General features: G+C 33.7%; 2 protein-coding genes across 4 annotated transcripts; one reads left to right on the plus strand and one right to left on the minus strand.

Moving 5' to 3' along the window:
- The first annotated feature begins 3,659 nt into the window (after positions 1 to 3,659).
- LOC129286707 (sm-like protein LSM5) lies at positions 3,660 to 5,923 on the plus strand. 2 transcript variants are annotated; one of them, XM_054922707.1, is made up of 5 exons: positions 3,660 to 3,744; positions 4,438 to 4,510; positions 4,613 to 4,736; positions 5,176 to 5,248; positions 5,659 to 5,923. In XM_054922707.1, exons 2-5 carry the CDS (start codon positions 4,477 to 4,479, stop codon positions 5,689 to 5,691), a joined length of 264 nt encoding a protein of 87 aa, XP_054778682.1. In that variant the 5' UTR covers positions 3,660 to 3,744; positions 4,438 to 4,476; the 3' UTR covers positions 5,692 to 5,923. The 2 variants fall into 2 exon arrangements, with proteins under 2 accessions (XP_054778682.1, XP_054778684.1); XM_054922709.1 differs by having other exon boundaries at positions 3,666 to 3,744; positions 4,446 to 4,510.
- A 600-nt stretch (positions 5,924 to 6,523) lies between these two features.
- On the minus strand, positions 6,524 to 18,174 carry LOC129285485 (probable starch synthase 4, chloroplastic/amyloplastic). Of its 2 annotated transcripts, none has more exons than XM_054921221.1 (16): positions 17,812 to 18,174; positions 16,891 to 17,137; positions 14,879 to 14,957; positions 13,707 to 14,787; positions 13,579 to 13,630; positions 11,493 to 11,615; positions 11,330 to 11,405; positions 11,073 to 11,257; positions 10,779 to 10,973; positions 10,629 to 10,700; positions 9,932 to 10,141; positions 9,429 to 9,554; positions 8,566 to 8,715; positions 7,645 to 7,706; positions 7,488 to 7,563; positions 6,524 to 7,167 (listed from the first exon to the last, which is right to left on the minus strand). In XM_054921221.1, the coding sequence occupies exons 1-16, from the start codon at positions 17,949 to 17,951 to the stop codon at positions 6,988 to 6,990; spliced, it is 3,054 nt and encodes a 1,017-aa protein (XP_054777196.1). In that variant the 5' UTR covers positions 17,952 to 18,174; the 3' UTR covers positions 6,524 to 6,987. The 2 variants fall into 2 exon arrangements, with proteins under 2 accessions (XP_054777196.1, XP_054777197.1); XM_054921222.1 differs by having other exon boundaries at positions 13,707 to 14,775; positions 17,812 to 18,173.
- Positions 18,175 to 19,335: the final 1,161 nt, after the last annotated feature.

Below are 19,335 nucleotides of genomic sequence, written 5' to 3' on the forward strand. Positions count from 1 at the left end.
AATAGTCATGTCCGTTGGGGACCTCGAAAACAATAAAGCTCTAGTTTCACTCTTAAAAACATAAAATAAAATGAAACTATATGAAATCGATCACAATACACTCGGTTCAATTTAAATAAGCAAATTTATACAAGAGATTTTCTCCTAAAAAATGTTGAGGGGAACACTGATGAGTAGATCCTTTGTAATTAAATTGTTACATGTATAAGAGTTTTAATTTGAACCCACTACACATGACAACCCGAGTTGGTGCAAATTTAAATTTTATATCAATATACTTCAAAATTCATCTATTCATGCTTGGCTAATGATTTATTGATGGTTTACAATGTTAAGTCTTGATTTAGGTAAAGAATTAATAGAAGCCTTCACTGAGTTCTCAAAGGCTATCAATTTGATTGCAAATTATAATAAATAATCCGAAATATGTGTGGATGGGATGAAGGAAAATATTAACTAAGCAGGAAATATGGATTTTAATGGGCTTTAACGTGGGTTATTTCCCTATGAAATACTTAGGTGTTCTCGTTCTTTTCTTAGACGGAGAGAAAGTAATTGCCAACATAATATTAAAAAAATTGCAGTTTGTACCAACATGATTGAGTTTAACTAACAAAAGATGTCAGTTTCTCATAATATAATGAATCAATATTTAAATTTTTTTTAAAAAAAGTGTTTATATTTAGCAATCGATCTTATTTTGAATAAGATTATTTTCAATAAAAAAAGTATTTATAAGCAATAAAAAATTGTAGTTTGTGTAAAAATTGGAGCCTTAAGGCACTAGTCATGTGAAGAGTTCATGAGCAGAGGAAAATTCAATGTCAGAAATCTTCTTGTTCCTTGCTTCCCACACAAACATTGATCTTTGCTACCCGCACGTGTAATGCCAAAAATGATACACCTTTTGCAGCCAAATTGGTCTCAAAGACACTGTAAAAGGAATGGGGAAAAATATGTTGTATGTTCCTGTGTGGCCAAAATGATGGTTGAAAGGCCAATGTCTTTGTATTGTGGTATCCATGTTGTTTTCCTTAAAGCTTGTTTGCGAAGGTCTGGATTTAGGAAACAGTAAACTATGGAATCAAGCTATAACAAATGGTTGAGAAAAAAGGCAGATACATCATGGGGGTAACCGTAAATGTGTCAATGGAATGTGTGAGTGTCTCAAAGGGGGAGGAACTTGTGAACTTATAATTTACCTACTATTATAAGTTGGTATTGAATGAAGTTATGCATTTGAGAAGTACCCCTTCTATTTTTATCTATAAGATGTTTTTAATTGATTCATGTAAATTAATAAAAGTTGGTTATTTATTTAAAAGCATAATATATTTTTTTAATTTTGCCCTTGACTAATTTTCAAAAGTAAATTAATACAGTACATAGCTTTTTTCATTTTCAAGACAACATAAGAGCAAAATTGTCCATTTATTTTAAAAAATATTCTAACAAGCATTATATTTAGGGACCAAAAAAAAAATTCTACCTAACATCTTATATATAAGGATGGAAGGAGTAAATTTGTTCAAGGATTTCAAAAATGCTAGTAAGCTTGCAAGCCATAATTACATTTTCATAGTCATCGGTTGTAAGTGTAAGGAAAGAGTAGCTGTTTAAACATTCATTTGTCATGTGGCTAATTATATATTATAAAAAGAAAGGGGTTACTTAACAAAAGACATGTTGCTTTCTTCTAATTATCGATTTTAATTCCTTCTAATTAGTGAATAATTTGTTTTTAGACTTTGATTAGCCCAGAACATTATTATTTGATATTATGAATTGGATTATTATAACCTGCACAAGATTAGAAGATACTATGGCCTGTTTTGTATTATGTATTGATTTAAAGGATTGTGAATGAGAGTGGGAGTAGGAATAACTTCAATAAAAATTATGTTTGTTATGTCACGGGATTAAAAAACAAACAGGAATCAAATGAAACAAAAATAATGTAAAAGATATTGCCCTCATTTTTGTGTCATTGTGCTGCAAGTCGAAAATAATCCTAGGAGATGAGATATCCGATGAACAAATGCTTCTAAGCTACAATGAAATAACATTAATCCATATTTAATTAATAGCAACTTCCAGCAAATGGTTCTCGACAAATTTGAAACCCCCTGGTGACCCAACTCCCCACTTCGACAACATCAGCGAGGATGCTTGAATCAAACCAAATCACCATTGATGGCAAACTTGAAATCGAACGAGTACCAGTGACATTGCTCTCTTGGTTGAAGATGCCGAAGAAAGGAAAGATAACGATAGAGGGAGAAGGGAGCAAAAGTGAAAGATAGCATACTATCGAGGATGGAGATGAGAGGAACGATGGAAAGAGAAACGTGTGAAGGGAAATTTAGTCTGAATATTTTTAATCTGAAAATTGATTTTTCAATTCCATAGGGTTGTGGTATTGAAAAATCCCATAAAAGTTAGGATTGAGACTCATATTGGTCTTCTAAATGATTCATACTAAATATAAAAAGTTAGGCTTTTACAATCACAATCCCAAACCCAACCCTTTAATTCCATGTACCAAATAGGGTGTATGTATTTTGTATGTTACTCTAACAGTTGATGCTTGGAAAAGATAGGGAAAGAGAAAAAATAAGACTTACATACTTAATCTTATATACTTAATATATTTATATCTAATCAAATTATAACAAGTGGATTTAATATATTAATAAAATTAATAATAATAATTAAATAATTTATATAAGATTCACATGTCTTGGTTTAATTAAAAACATACGTCTAATTGAAAACAAATACATTTAGTATATAAGACTAAATATATGAGTTTTTCATAAAGAGAAAGGAAAAGTCACTTTCATAAAAATTCATTAAATACTTTAAAGTCTCGTGAAATGTAAAAATATTTCTAAAGTCCCAAGCCCCCCAAATTTAGAGATGCAATGACAAAAATAATAAAATACCCATTGAAATCCTCTCCTCACGTGGCCTTACCCTCATCCTACTCAGTCCTCATAGAGCTCCCACTACTTCATCCTCCACCTCCACAAAGTGTTTTTGATGAATGAAAAATAAGGTATAAAATTACAGTTATAAAAACTTACAAACTAAAAATAAACTAAATTTAAATATGAAATATAGGGTAAGTAATTCAAAAAAGTGAAATTGAGATGATTTTTTATGTCAATTATCTCTCATGCCCTCCCATTGTTTTTAGTTTGAGCCTTTTTTATAATTGTGTTAGCCTAAAATCATAAAGAAAAAAAAAATTTAATTGATAGACTCAAGTGAAGACGAGATTTAATCTGTTCTCAAAAGGAGCCATGTCATGCACGTATTGAGCTGACCTTAGATCACTCAGCATGGCCTTGTGAGATTCAAAACACACCAGATAATGATTTTATATTCACTCATCAACTTTTCATGTCAATTCGTTTTAGAATATTGACTTATTATTAAAAAAGGGAGGAATAAATTTTGTCATTCTTATAATATTTTGACTATATTTTAATTACCAATCAGAGGAGCCACATCTTTGATTTAAAAAAAAAATGACGAGCATCGTTTAGGAGTAAAATATTAAAAAAATGATAATGTGATTTTAATATTTTTCAAAGCAAAGAGGAAATAACTTACTAAAAGAAAATGCTGATAAAAAAAAATTACTAAAGAAAATGAAAAAGAAACAAGAAAGCAACGAATGGACGTTTAGGGCACAGAAGTGGCTTTCAAAGTTCATTTCTTCTCAGCGAAGCTCGAGAGGTAACTCGTTCATGGCTTTTTCATTGTGCTTGATAATATAACCCTATCGTTTCTGTTTTTCTTTTTAGTATTTTGTCCAGAGTATAAATATTTTGATATGATTTTCTTCACAATCTGGTGAAGTTCTGTTTTCGTTTTTGTCGGAAGGTTCGGTGAGAGAAGGGGAAGGATGATTTCGTTTTCTGAAGCATCTGTCGAACTTAGTCCTTTCCCCCATTATTCGGAAACTATTATCCACGGGATCCATGGGCAAATTTTTTTAAATTTTGATTTCCCCGCTTTGTATTCATTTTTTCCCCTCTTGGTCTATGTCTTCTTATACTTATTTTCTGAATTTTTCTAGATTTAGTTAGTTGGTCTTTTCATTGTTCATCGTCTAGATAATTTTGACTTTGTTGAGTTTCTCTGAAGGAAACAGTGTATCATTAACTATTTAGTATTTCTCGTTCACCTCACATTATAGAGTTATAATAACTACTCCAGTTAATGGACTATTTTGAAGCTCGAAGCCTGATGTTAAGCAATTATATCTTTTTCTCTCCTTCTAGGTTCTTACCACCTTGTAATGATGTCTACTGTCCAGTGACCAGCTCGTTGCTCATTGTTCGAATTTTTGTTTCTTTACCATCAATCGATGTTAGCAAGCTTGCCTTTGTACTTTTATGCTATTGAGAATTAACGCGTAACCTGTAGGTCTCCGTAGATTTTGAGAAAATCACCTACTGAGTGTCTATGGCTAACAACCCATCGCAGCTTCTTCCATCAGGTTCGCACTCTTCTGATTACATGCTATCTCTAATTCTACTTTGTTCGTTTTCCCCCAATAAAGCACTGAACTCTGTTTATGGGATATTTATGCTGGAAACAGAGTTGATTGACCGATGTATAGGGTCAAAACTATGGGTAATAATGAAAGGAGATAAGGAGCTTGTTGGTACTCTCAAAGGTTTTGATGTATATGTCAACATGGTGCTTGAAGATGTTACTGAATAGTAAGAACTTCACTGAAACCTAGTCTTCATACATGCTCTAATTTTGATATTGATGTTCTGTTACTGAATTGTGGCCATCTGGTTGTTTCCCTATAAAACCTGTGAACATATAGTTATCTGCAAGGAAATTAACAAAAAGGAGCTGAAGAGTGAAGATAGACTGATAGAGTTTACAGATTCAAGTTTTTCCATGCCCATTGAACTTTTTGCTGTTTGAAATATTTGAATATCTGGTCAAAGTTTGGAACTTGAGAGGCAACTTTGCTTCTGATTAACTAAGCTATGCCATTGTACTTTCTGAGAAAATTCTGGCTTACCCTGGGGTTATTTTAATTTTACTTCTTTCTCCGATTTGTAAGTTTGTGCCTGCATGCATTTATGGTCGTCTAAAGCAAATAATAAGCTGTTTTGGTATATTGCTATTATATTCGTATGACAGTGAGATCACTGCTGAAGGGAGACGGATAACAAAGCTGGACCAGATTTTACTTAATGGAAACAACATTGCCATTGTAAGTAACGAGAAACGAAAATGACATTCAAGGATCCATAATGAATAAATCATAATCTTGACAATTCAAGATTTTAAAAAAAATCAAAATCTCTTCCAGGGACTGTAAAAATAAGTTACCACTTTTGCTTCTTACAGTTGCAATTCATCATCCTTCAAAATTACAACATGGTTTTTCAATGTTGTTATTGTTATGGGTTTGTTACTATGTGATATTTGAAAGACCAAGTTGTAATTTTAGGGATCATGAGTTTGTAATTTTTTGGAAGCATTAGCAAACTATTCTTCTAGCCCCTGAAAGAGATTAAAGGTCTTAATGATATTATGAGGCATAGGTCCTCATATTTATTTTCATGCAATTTTTTGAGCATCAATTAGTGAGGCTTATGCTTTGTGTCATGCTTATTACAGTTGGTTCCTGGTGGCTCACCTGATCCAGAATGAAGCATTACTACTTGGTAGCTGCTTTAGTGTTTACGCTCATATTTTTGAAGGCTCATCGTTCCTCTGTTTTAACGAGGATTCTGGGGCCACCTGGATGTTCTGTTTCGTCAATTTAGGTCTGATATATGATTGTAGTCCTCTTTGAATTCTGTTAATGCCCTTGATATAAATTGTTGGCCACGATGTTCCTCAGAATTTTCCCATTTTATGTGAACTGAACTGATTGATCTAATTTCTTGGCCTCTCTTCTACCTAGTCTTGTATAAACTATTATGTTCTAAACTTTACATGCCCATTCATTTAACTTCTAGATTTTAATTTTCGAGAGCACGTAAGGTTCATATTGATACGATGCTACTGTACGCCTAAAAAATTCATGACCCTAGGCGGTGGATGTAAATACCTGATTAGATTTGCTACTGGTGTTAATGGTTGAGGTTTTGAATTGCATACCTGATTATATGTGCTACTGGTGTTAATTAAGATAGCATCGTGGACAAGCTTGTGAACCTTGTGCTCATCTATAAATTGATAAGGTGCTTATTTTTAATTTAGGAAGTCAGATGTTTTTTTAATAATATTAATATTTTTATTTTAGAAAGAGTAAACCGTATCATACAATAAATCTTTTAAATTTGTAGAAGTGAAATTTTTAACTCAATAAAAAAGAAGAAAGACTTGAGAATTTAAACTATTCATATTAAATTGAAACGGCTTCTTGTTTAATTTTATAGGGAAACATGGTATGTATAAAGAGCAGATGATACAAACCAATAGAAAAGTCAGTGGAAGAGCATTTGGCAACTAAAAATACAAAGGCGCAATCATACACTAACGGCGTTAATATGCTATAGGCAGAAAACATTTTCTATTGATTTTGTTGTAAGGCTTTACATGTAGGAATTTTATATTTATACACTCTTTGAAAATTGAGAAATAGAAAAGATTGGGAAAAAGAATATCAGAATCTTGCAAGGCGTATGAGTTCAAAATACAATCTAGCATTTTGTCATTTGACAGGATGCTTCATCGACCACTCCAAAGGACCCCAGCCAAATGCAAAACGAGGAACCAGACGAGCAGTTTCAGCAACTATATACGTCCCAATCGTAACGCATTCAATATATACTTCTCAAGCTAACGTGTTCATCCAAGCCAGATATCCTCAATCAGCTAGATCCCTCTCATTCTTTAGCAATCATCAATCAATTAAATCTGAGCTTTCATCACTATATAGAAAAAATTGGAAACTTCAGCCAGCTTTAACTTTAGAAGTGATAAGGTAAACACGTTAATTTAAGCACGTTTTGCTGCTGCCCTTGCTCTAGCTACAGCCTTTGAGTAAAGCTCCTCATATTGAGCTGCTGAAGAATCCCAGCTAAAGTCTATGTTCATGTCTTTCCGAACAAGCTTCTGCCAGCTCTCGGGATTGTTCCTGTAGAGGTTGAAGGCACGTTCCAATGCACCGTTTAATCCCTGTCCAATTAGATCATATCAAAACAGATGACAAATTAGATCAAGGTTTCTCAAGTGGACAATAATGTTTAAAGGTGAGACGTGCAAGATGCAGGGAAGGAGGTGAAACGGACTGTGTCTGAATTGAGCAGAATCCAAGAGGATGTATTTAATTAAATCATTAACCCTAAATTTTAATCTAAAACTTGCCATCCCTTCCTTACTTTTCTCAATCCAAACATACCATTAATGAAAGAACCAGCGTGACAAACCTTGTCATAACCGATTTTATTATGTAAGATAGTGGACGACATAGGGGACAAGGTATATCACTAACATACCTGCTCATCAGCGTTCAAAAATGTAAATCCATTTCGGAATTGGGAAGGTATTGTGTCATCATCAACATCAAAAACACTACAAGATACAGAATTTAATTACTTTTCGTGTAAGAAGAATCACACTTTAATGTGGCGAAATAATGTGGAATATACAAACCTGTCATTTAGACCACCAGTTTTTCTGGCAATGGGTATAGCACCATATCTCATTGATATCATCTGCAAATAAGAGAATTCTGGGTACAGGTAAAAGAGGAGACTTGGGAATGGGATGCAGAAGCTAAAGTAAAAGATGTTTCATACTGAGAAATGCTAACATATGCATTCAGCAAAACATCTTGGTAAATAGGAGGCACATTGTCTGTGCATACCTCTAGGATTCAGTTTATAGGTAAGGATATGGTATTCAACATCCTTATAGCCTTATTCTTATTTTGGATATCGTCCTAAAGAACCATTTCATTGTGTGGAACCGACACAGAATCACAGAAGTAAAGCAAAATGTTATGAAAGCAATTATGCCAACGTTGCAAGCAAGTCATTTTTGTCCCCTCATTGCTATACAGTATGCAGTCCAACGTCACTGACTTCAGGGCCTGCTGCCTTTGTTTTGCACTGCTAATACTATCATGTTAGCGTTAGTTATCACTGTTGTTACCTCCATACCACGCTCAATCATGTTCCATCCCTAGAAAATAATACCCTTAGTTAAAACCTTAAACTAATTGATCTCACTTTCATAGACTTGAGGGTCCAAACCAACTCCCACTAACCCCTTGCATTCACGGCCTTTCTTTCTGCATTTCCATCTTGCTCTCTTTAACACTTATTTGCCACACATGCAGGTTGGATTGCGTTTGATTACAGAATCAATTAAATTGAGTAAGTGGACGTACAAAACCATTTATTGGCAACTTAGTTTTCTTTTCACATATATGTAAAAGCAATATTTATCATGATGATATATCATGAACATAATGAAGCAAAAATCTGCTTGTCATATACATTATAGAATGTGAAAACAATGGAGCAAAAACACAGTTACTCCAAACTGCAAGAACAATCATTTAAACTTTACCTGTGTTAGCCCACAAGGTTCAAAGATCGATGGAATGATGAACATGTCAGATGCAGCATAAATGGCATGCGAGAGAGATTCATCATACTTCAATATCAATTGTATCTGATCATGATTCCGAAATTGGTTGGCAATGCCCTCAAATTCTCTCTAGGGAAGAGAAAAATGTTAATCACTTGACAAAAAATGGGAAAAATGAATTGGTTTATAATTTTTTGAGAAAAAGATGAATTGATACAAGACAGCAACACTTAGAAAAAGAAACAAAGATTCAGCTAAGACAATTTATCTGCTAAAAACGAGAATAATTCACAATATAACAAGTATCATAACAGCCAACTTCCAAAACAGAACATTCATTTAACGAGTTGAGCTCAATATTATTTGAAAAACTAAATTTCGTATGATTTTCCCAGTGCAATACAATGGAATGAAATTGAGATTATTATAATGATTTATGATGCGTTTAAAATTGAGGAATTATGGTTAGTTATTTGAAATTTAGGATTTAGTTGGTTAGGCTTGTGGATATCTGATCTCATGTAATATTGTAATACTACTCTTCAGGACGAAGATCTGGTTCTTAAGCTTGGGTTTCTTAAGTCTTGAGCTTCTGTCACTTGTTATATTGGAATTAGGGTTATATGAATTGCCTATATAATGAAAAAACCTGTCTTAGGGATCTCAACCTTTTATCTTTGAAGTTATAATTGTAAGTCATAATTTTTCCACGAACTTCACCTCATTTTTAAGTTGATGTGACTTTTTTGTTTTTCTAGTTTCTTTCCATCTGTTCCTTAACTTTTCTTCGTGTAAACTGAAATAGAACCCCTAACTTCAGATAGAAGGGAAGCAAGTAAAACCTGAATATGCGGGACCGGACTTGAACCGAGAAGAAGAAACTGTCCTCTCAGCTCCAATGTTCGATATATTGCATGTCTAATTAGATGGACACCTTTTTGGGGCACCAACCTTGTTATGCAACCAACCTATAAAATAATAAAATTTAAAAAAAAAAAAAGTATCAAAGCATCCTGGTTCACAAGTCCAGAGCGAAAAATTCATACAAGATAATGTAAAGTTATTTGACAATGAACATCATTATTGCATTGGTGGTGTAGCACATAATTAAAAATCAGCAATGGCACAGAAAATCAACTATAAAAAAGAGATTGCTTAGAAATTGACGGAAATTAACAGAATAGCATAAATATTAATGACTGAGATATTCTTCTTCTTCTTTTTTGATGCAACGATTGATATATTCTAATTGATAGTAAAAAGTATCTAAATCGAAAAAGAAACAAATAAACAATGGTCGACTGTATCAAACACCATCTCATCTGAAATTAAAATTAAAATTTACCAATGGCCTCCGAGCATCTGCAGATGAAAGACCCAGTTTCCTTCTTATGGCTTCCTTATTCTCTGCTTTCCCTTGAAGATCATTTGCGTTATACTGGACATCAAGAAATGTGTCAGTCGCAGGATTCCATGCATCAGTGTCAATACCATTTAGAATACCAACGAACTTCTTTGAATGAAAATTAAGTGTTGAATGGAGACCCCGTCCTCCCTGCATTGCATAGAAGAATATCATCCAAAAGAACATCTTAGAAAAACCGCATGATTCTTTACAAACTGTTCGAGCTTAAAAAGCAGAGATGACAACTTACATGATATAAAGCAGGGACATACCTACTTTCAGTAGTGTTGGCATGTCAAAAACTGACACTCACAACACGTGTCACAATTATACAGAGACATTGTGAACACAGGTAGCCCCAACAAAATGATAGAATGAGACTAGAAAACCATTGTAATGATATAATAGTAGTTCTTTCCTGATGTCCCTTGTTGTTTATGAATAAATTTTTGGGGCCCTTTCAAGTATCTATGTGCTCTTTTTTGAAACATCTGTTCACAAGACCGAGGCCTTTTCCTTTACTTCATCACACACTTGTCAGAGAATGTGCTTGCCCAGCTACTTGCGTAACAAAAAATTGATATTTTGATAAAGCAAAACTCCATTATATACACAACAGTGAGTCAAAAAACCATACCTCTGCAGTTCGCACTTCTTGGGCATAGGTAGGTGACACTGTTGTCACAATGTTAGAGAAAACAACTCCTCCCTGACAATTGGAATTTAAAGCTGTCATTTATCCTAGCACATGAATAATGGTTCTAGAAAAAGTTCTTTATTGTTGTACCTTAACTGCATTGACTCTATCAGGCGCTGAGTTGTCCCGCATTCTATCTGGTCGGTTTAGATTGTCAACATCTAGACCACAAGATGCCAATTCTGAAGCAGGTGCAGCGCCTTGATACTCAAAATTGTGGCATGTAAAACATATTCTGGCTGAATTTAGTCCCTTCGGGGCATAAAGATCCCAATATAAAGGAGCCTAGCAAATAATACAAAATTTTGATTGTTGAAAATCCAGCATAAAAAATATAATCCAGAGAAAGAACAAGTTCACTCAAAAAAAGATGATAGCACATACAACAAAAGCCGTTTGCCAATCATGGCAATGAATGATGTCAGGTTTCTTGCCAGCACGAAGGACAAACTCAAGAGCTGCACGGCTAAAAAATGAAAAGCGCTTGAAATCATCATGCTCTCCATAAAATGTTCCTCTCCAAAACAACTTATCAGGATGATGGGGTTCAATGAAATAAACAGGAAGCCCTGCATAAACAGAGTTAGGTTACAACACAAGACTTAACAAAATCAATTAAAATGGAGAATTTAATTGCAGACCTTCAATAGTGCCAACCCAGATTTTATTTTTAAATAGTTGACCATCAAAGTATGACTCTATCTCTACATCTAAAACCTGCAAAAGTTATCAAATTATCATGAATATTTCAAGACACTTAATTCTATCAACTAGACAAATTCATTTCTTAATAGAATATCATACCCTTAGTTCACGGATTTGTTCATATTGCATACAATCATATTTGGGAAGAACAATTTCAACAAGGTGTCCTTTCTTCTGCAAAGCTTTACTGAGACCACACACAACATCCCCCAAACCACCAACCTGTCACCAAAAAAACCTAACACAGTTATGAGTGAATGAGGGGGAAAAATATTGTAACTGAAAGCAGATTATGACATCCTAGGATAAATTGAAAAGGTCTAGTGTAACAATCAGACAACAGAGACCTCATGTATCCGTTAAATCTGAGTTGAAGGGATACTCAATAACTTTTTCAGAGGAAAACTGTGGGAGAAAAATGAAACATCCCTTCCCAGAGTCCATGCAGTAACAGAATCTGTTAGCTTCTCCAACAAATTCTTCCAATTGATCAGCCGTCCTTTTAGATAGGATAGATGAAATACCCTTTGGCTGTGATTCGATTGCCAATGTACTCCCTCCAGTCATAAAAACAGGAGTTAGTTAGAGGGTTTGTTTTGGCCCTAAATATAAGACCCCAATCTCCTTTGTCTCCCATCTTTATTATTTTTTCCCAAACCACCCCTATAATTAGATTCTATATAAGCTAAGTTGATAAACCTCCAATGTAAATGATTAAAAGGAGTATTTTAAGAAAACCAACATACGTTTTTCTTCTTCTTTAGAAACAACTAACTTACCTGATTTTGTTAATCTATGTGAATTAGTTAACTAGCTCCTATATTTAGGACTAGCAGTATGTGGGAATCTCTACTTATCAGAAGTTTGGGCATGTGACAAATGAAAAATTCAGGACTCTCATGCTTGGTAGGTCTTTTCATTTGCAAACACATAAGAAGGTATCTAAGTCTTATACACATCATGCAAGCAAAAAGAAACCATGATAATTCTCAGGGAATATATAATTTGGAAACCACTATCTTAGGTTTCCATCAAAATGAAGGATGTTTCAAATCACAATAGTGTGTTCCATCAATGCAAAGCAACTATGCAAGTATCTTGAAGAAAACTTTCTCTAAGCTGAGAAGCAGATTATGCATTCAAAATGCAGAGTGCATTGAATCATAAAGAAACAGAAGAATTCAATTCCAGTGACTGCACTCAAAAATTTATTCAACTCTGCCTATTTATATTAGATTATCAATAGTCCCAAATACCAAGGAATTAGGCCAACCCTACCTAGTGGATCCTACTGACTCTAAGCACTATGAATGGGACTAGATCAAACATAAGTGATGACACGGACAGTAGCTGAAAACTATCATGGTTCAAATGTATTTGAAATTAGATTACTCCTGGGTATTAAATGTATAATAATAAAACAAAAACACACAATCCAATGCAAATAGAAAATATATAGTAATGTTGATTTAGATTTATCGATAGTCTTTCAACAACTTAAGTCTACAACTGCTATTGTATATGCTGTTGGAATGTTAATTGTCCTATTTATAGTAAAACTAACTGTATGCATTAAAAGCAGCTAACCAAGAAACCTAAACAGATAATCACATAAATATTTTCCCTGCTACGATGCATCTGATGACCTTGACTAATTGATTTCGAAGAACAGAGTGTGACACCAACATGATGATATCTCAGCTGGTTGCGATCTAAGTAATTTCAGAAAACTAGGGTAGGAAGACAAAACCACTTTTAAGGAGAAGTGATTTTGAACATTGTCTAATCTGAATAGGTATGGAAATGATAAGCAAAACGCAAATTGATGGACCAGAAACAACAGAGACATGGGTACTCCATATAAAACTTAAGTCCAATAAGACAATCTTAAATCCATAATAAGAGGAAGACAAAATACATAGAATTTGTTTGACTGAACATAATTAAATAGCATTCATCTTAGTAAGCAGGATGCCACATGATGACAATTTAAATATTAGCAAGATCCATTTACATTACTTGAGCTTGTTATAAAGCTTTTAAGAGATATTTAGAATTGAGGAAATCCCTGTAAGTATGCTAGAGATTATATTTGAACTGTTCAGTCTTTCATTTTATAGCTTGACATGTTTCTTACTAAAAGAAATTCTGTTGAGAAAAACAAAAAGGAAGACAACGAGTTCACCTTGGCTACTGGTGCCATCTCTACTGCAATCTGAATCACATATAATCCTGAACTATAGAAGAAAAATAAGGTATGCATAAGACAAGGGAAGATGCAAATGCTACGAATTGCTATTAAAAAATTAATACCTTGTTGCAGAAGATGTGAGCCTAAGAAATTCAGAAATGACCTCCTGTTCACTTTGCTCTTTGCAAGCCATGTAGGTATCCCGAATATCCCTATCTCTCTTCCACACCTTTTCTCTCAATAACATAGCATCATCTGTTGAAATTTTCTTTTCCAGTGACCAACCATCAATTTTAAGCAATAACCGACTCCAAAATTCCAATGGCATATCTTCCAATGGTTCATCTAGTGCTCTTCTCTTGCTTCCTTCTTTTACAGTATTAATTATGTCTTGAAATTCCATCACTGACTCATGATACAACTGAACATAAGAATTTAGATCTTCATCAGACTTTTGAATATGGTCTTCCAATAGCTTTATCTTTTGCTGCAGTAGTTCATTGTATTTTTGTAATTTATCTGATGACAGCTTATAAGCATTAGCTTCTTGAAGGGATTTTTCCAATTTATCAACCTTTCTTTGCAAGTCCTGATTTTCTTGCGAAACTATTGTCACTTGATCAGCTTGTCTTGTTGCTTTATCAAGTAACAATTGCAAATTTTCAACTTTTTCTGATAAATTCTTACATTCAATTCTTAGGGTAGATAGTTTTGATACATCTTCCTGAGAAACTGACAATTTTTTTTCCAAGTCTTTAACAGCACATTCCAAAGTTGCGCGCTCTTTTTCCAACATTACTAAATGTTCACCCGTATTCCTAACATCATTAAGCTCTGCTTTCAATGATTCAATGACATTCTTTAGGGAGGCATTTTCTGCTCTTAATGAGCTAAGCTCCTCAGTAAGGGAATGAATTCTATCATTCCGAGTCAGAGAGTACTGTGAATACAATTCAATGTTTCTTCCTTCAGTAATTCCTGTGTGAGTCATTTCATTTTGCAGCTTCTCTAGCTGGTTCTCCAGGTATTCCACACGTATCTTTTCCTGGGTGGCAACTTTAATCCGTGCATCAGTCTCTGCCAACCTCACCTCCAACAAGTTCATTTCGCCTTGCAATGCTTCCTTCTCAGCTAGAACCTTTTCAAGGTCTCCAATTGCATGAACTCTGGCTTGATTTAAAAGATGGATGTCTGCCATAAGAACTAATACTTCTCAACAAAAGGTAACAACCCATTAAACTGTAAATATGGAGATGAGGGGAAAAATTGCAAGTGCTTCAAAAAGGCATCTTACTTGTCTCAGCACTTTTTATCAAGCCTAACAAATCCTTTACTTGACTACCTGGCAACCGCTCTGCCACATCAACTATGCCCTATTTCAAAATGAAGTAATCAAAATCAGTCAATATTATATAAAGTTAAATGCATGAGCACTATTACTTTACTATTTATTGACATGACTGTTGATTATCTTTCTTTCTTTTGGAAGAACTGATTTACCCTTTCAAATTTTGTGTGGTCCAAAAGAATTTTGAATTTCCCTTGCAAGGCACACGTTGAGCTTAGTTTAGTGTAATAACAGATATCTATCATTTTCATAGCCAAGAAAAGTTATTCATGGGACAGTAACTATTTGTCCAGACTCTTGCACTGAAAAGATCATGCACCAATATTCCGCCTAGTGTTGAAGATCAATAAAGGACTCATATTTGAAATTTTGACATCAGCAGTGATACAGAACAAGAACCAAAAATTAGTGAAACAAAAAGATTGCAAATAAAACTTGCTTCAATATCAATATGTCAGAGAGGGATAATCACCAAAGACAAATGATAACTAGGCCTATTTTATAAGATTCTTGAAACAAGAAGTCATAAAGCAACTAAAATAAGAGTACTGGAATCTAGAAACAACTTCAACAAATAATAACTTATCCGAAAATTTAAACAACACTATTGAAACTTCATAATTAATGAAAATCCTGAATCACACCCAATAACACTAAAAGATGAAGTAGTTAATATTACCTTCTTATAATTTAAGCAATCATCATTCTCATACTTTAATCGAATCTCTTTCTATTTTGGTACAGTGCAACATGATTCTTGAGAAACCCTGAGTAAGTCTAATGAAGAAAGAGACACTTATACCCATTAGGAGACTTAGAGTCTACTATTATCTGGGAATCTAAGAGTTAACTATTGTTTAGGAGTCTTATTGTTGTTTGTTAGGATTATTCTCAAGATTTATTCTTAAGATGGGAGAGTTAGTTATCTATAGGTTGCTTGATCATGTTTCTTTATCTTTAGGAGCTAAGCTCTTTATCACAATATTATAAAACAAAAGAAGGTACAAGGGCTGAAATGAGGAAAGGTGTTTATCTTCATCCTCATAATTTGTGAGCCGTAAATTTCAACATAGATGAATGCAAGCAAACAAAATAAATAAATTAATTAAACTCTATTCAGTACATGCAAGAGAAACCATTGATATATTCTTTTAGCTTCCTCTTTCTCATGACATCTCAAACAGAGATCAAAGATATAGAGGATGATTAATGGAATCAATAGTGGCATGCTGCCAATGATTTGGTTCTTTGATTAATGGAATCAATTCCTAAAAGCTTGATAAATGATAGAGCACAATGGCGTCTTGCAATCCATGTAGCCGACCCCATCTAGTGGGATAAAAACTTGTTGTTGTTGTTATTGTTGTTGTTATTAATGGAATCAATAATTTCAACATTTCCCCAACATATGATCCCCAAGAGAGTAAACATAAAAGAATGTTGATGAAAATGTAGAAAAAGAAGGCCGAACTATTATACATTCTGATATAGTTTTGCTATCAGGTATTAAGGATTTAGGAAAGTTTAGTATATGAAGAAAAGAATTACTTCTCGAGTATCTTGTTCAGAAGTGACATATTGAGGCTAGTCTTATAAAAGTTACCCATAGTGCACACAAAAGAAGAGATACAGTGCCTTTGTACGGCCATGGTATTAGTATAATTAGAGGTTACAGAGTCACTTTTATGTGTACACCACTATTAAATCTTTCAATGATATATTGTGTTTGATCTCTTACTCTTTTCGTCCCAACTTTTTGCTCTCCCAATTTTCTCAGTAAGATTAATAATCTATAGTCTTAACCATGAAATGTCTAAATTGGTGGACCATAGATGTGTGTGAAAACAGACCAACATCCAAACAGAAAATAATTGAACAAAACAGACAGCATTTCTACAGCAAAAACCAGAAAGAATACATCTGCAATTTCAAGCTATATGTTTAGTTGAAGTAGATACCAAAGGTGCTGGTTCAGCTAGTATAGCAGGATTATTCAAATTCTGCACATCAATATACTTGATACGATCACTGCGGTCACTGTCCATATCAGTAGTAGCGTCCGAGATTTCCTGATTCAAGTTTGGGATGCCATCCAGGGAAACCTTTCTAAGCTCAGAGTCCTCATCTTCACTTGAATGGAGATCTCCCTCAGTGGGAGGGGGTCCATGAGAAGCTTTCTTGATCTGTTGCTTTTTATGCTGGGCACTGTGAACAGTTGTATGAGTTCGGGCATGCTAATTGCTAAATATACACAATTACTAGACAGCAAAGTATAGCAGCCACATTATAGAAGTAGAAGCAAAAAAAAATTTAACAAAATAAAGATAACTCTTTGTTCTTTTAAGTAGGTTAACATTCAATTTTATATGTAATTGATTGCTAAACTACAATTACTCTCAGTGAGAGGAAAAGAGAGAAGCTACATTTCATGAAAAGTGCGCAGCATTGCCTGAAACAAATTCATCAACGCAATGAAATGAAGTGGTTTTACTTTTAGATGTATTAGACTCTCAAAATTAACACCTTAGATTCACAAAACCCTAATAGTTTACTCGCTAACCCTTTCGAATATGATTAAGAGATAACAAAAAGAGGCAAAGCATACACAACACCAATGAATCCCATGTCCTCGCTTCAACAACACGATGAATATTGAACATGAAATGTTCATATAAATCCACGATTCAATCAATGAACAAAAAATGACAACAAAAACATTATAAAAAGAATCCATCAAAAGGAACGACTATTTTTCCATTCCCCAATCAAAACCAACTCGTCCAAGCAAATCAACTTAAATCATATTATCGACCAAACAAAGTAATCAAATAAATTAGCGCTTCCAAATCAAAATAAAAGATATAGCAGATGGTTTGCACCTGAGATTACGCTGTCGCATTCTACAAGAAGCACCGAGAAACCGATGCGAAGGCAAGGGAAAGCGAACTGCATTAGAGTGATAACAGCTGAGCTCACTGAAGTTCCAGCAGAGAAAGCAAGTGGTCAGCTTCGTCGCCATATTTCTTCCTCAAGCTTTGCTCTGTGACTGTGCACAAACTGCATCAGAAGAAGTCGTTAAACAAAAACCTGCACGATTCCGTTGGCGCAACGTCTTCCTCACCGGGAACGGTAAATGCCACATGGGTTCTGGTCCTGTCTAAATGCGTATTGGGTAAGGAATAATATATAACGAGAGAGAGAGAGAGAGAGAGTGGCTGAAATCAAATCCAGGTTTGTGCAACCGGACAGTGACCATAGAACCGCGGGAGAATAACTGAGGTCCAACAGGACCAATAAATTCAATTTAAATTTCAAATGCTAATATTTTTTAATTATATTAAAATTTAAAATATAAATTATAAATTTATCATAATAAAATTATAAAAATTTATAAATTCTTAAAAATTAATATTTGATGCCTAAATTAAATTAGTTCATCCTTTTAAAAACTCTCTCATATCCTTCCATGGAACCGCCTTATCTAAAGATTGAAGTGAAAGAACACCCACAGTCCACAGTCCACACTCCACACAACGTCATCGTGGTGTCTCTCATTTCATCCGCACAAGCCAATGGTAAATTGGTAACGTGGAAGAAGGCAACAATTTGCTGCGCACTGATCCCCCCAATTCTTATCTCTATCTTCGGGTTACAGTTACACAATCCTCATATCACACAACTTACATAAGACAAGAATAAGTTATTTATCATACACCTCATAATATAAATTATTATTAACTAACTTAAATTTCTAAAACAAAATTGGTTAATATCTTAATTTCTTCAAATCATTCACAGTTTTCTATTTATACCTTAATGAAATAAACTATTCTCATTAATTTCATTAAAATAAGAGTATAAATGAAAAAAATAATATAAAATTTATTTAATGTTCTATATTTTAAATTAAGAAGGGCTTCTTAAAATAAAGAGTATTTTATCTAATTGGTTAATGGAACCAAATCCTCTCAACATCGACATCCTCAGCGTCCCTCAACGACCAAATCTAATCCGTTCAAATAGTCTCAAAATCTAATCAATACACATATCAATGGCTATTAAAAATACATGTAAATGATTTATTTTTAAATAGTAAAAATATATATTTTAAAATATCATGCATAGATAAAAATAAGTCAGGCTTAAGCCAGATTTTAAATAAATAGGCTTAACCTATTTATAAAAATAAGCTTAATTATAAATTTAAACATGATCTTTTTTGTTAAATAGATCATGTCAAAATTCAAGCAGCACATGTTATATGTGCATAAGCCTATTTGCTTATTTTTAATATAATCAAATTTTTTTGTTAAATAGGCTTAACTTTGCCTGCAGAAACATATTGTCTCTCCTGTTTAAATTTTTGTCTGGTTTGTTTAACAAAAAGACCATGCTTAAATTTA

The sequence above is a fragment of the Prosopis cineraria genome, unplaced genomic scaffold, assembly GCF_029017545.1.
Source record: "Prosopis cineraria cultivar Desert tree isolate PC_DT_omini unplaced genomic scaffold, ASM2901754v1 PC11, whole genome shotgun sequence".
Classification (NCBI taxonomy): Eukaryota; Viridiplantae; Streptophyta; class Magnoliopsida; order Fabales; family Fabaceae; genus Prosopis; species Prosopis cineraria.

Bases quoted from the DNA above. Each gene is read 5' to 3' on its own strand.
- LOC129286707 (XM_054922707.1), top strand. From the start codon at position 4,477: ATGGCTAACAACCCATCGCAGCTTCTTCCATCAG. The intron at 4,737-5,175 runs GTAAGAACTTCA...TTCGTATGACAG, and splicing joins CTTGAAGATGTTACTGAATA to TGAGATCACTGCTGAAGGGA. The intron at 5,249-5,658 runs GTAAGTAACGAG...TGCTTATTACAG, and splicing joins ATGGAAACAACATTGCCATT to TTGGTTCCTGGTGGCTCACC.
- LOC129285485 (XM_054921221.1), bottom strand. From the start codon at position 17,951: ATGGCGACGAAGCTGACCACTTGCTTTCTCTGCTGGAACTTCAGTGAG. The intron at 14,788-14,878 runs GTAAGATGCCTT...GAGAAGTATTAG, and splicing joins GATAAAAAGTGCTGAGACAA to TTCTTATGGCAGACATCCAT. The intron at 8,716-9,428 runs GTTTTACTTGCT...TCTCTTCCCTAG, and splicing joins GTCCGGTCCCGCATATTCAG to AGAGAATTTGAGGGCATTGC.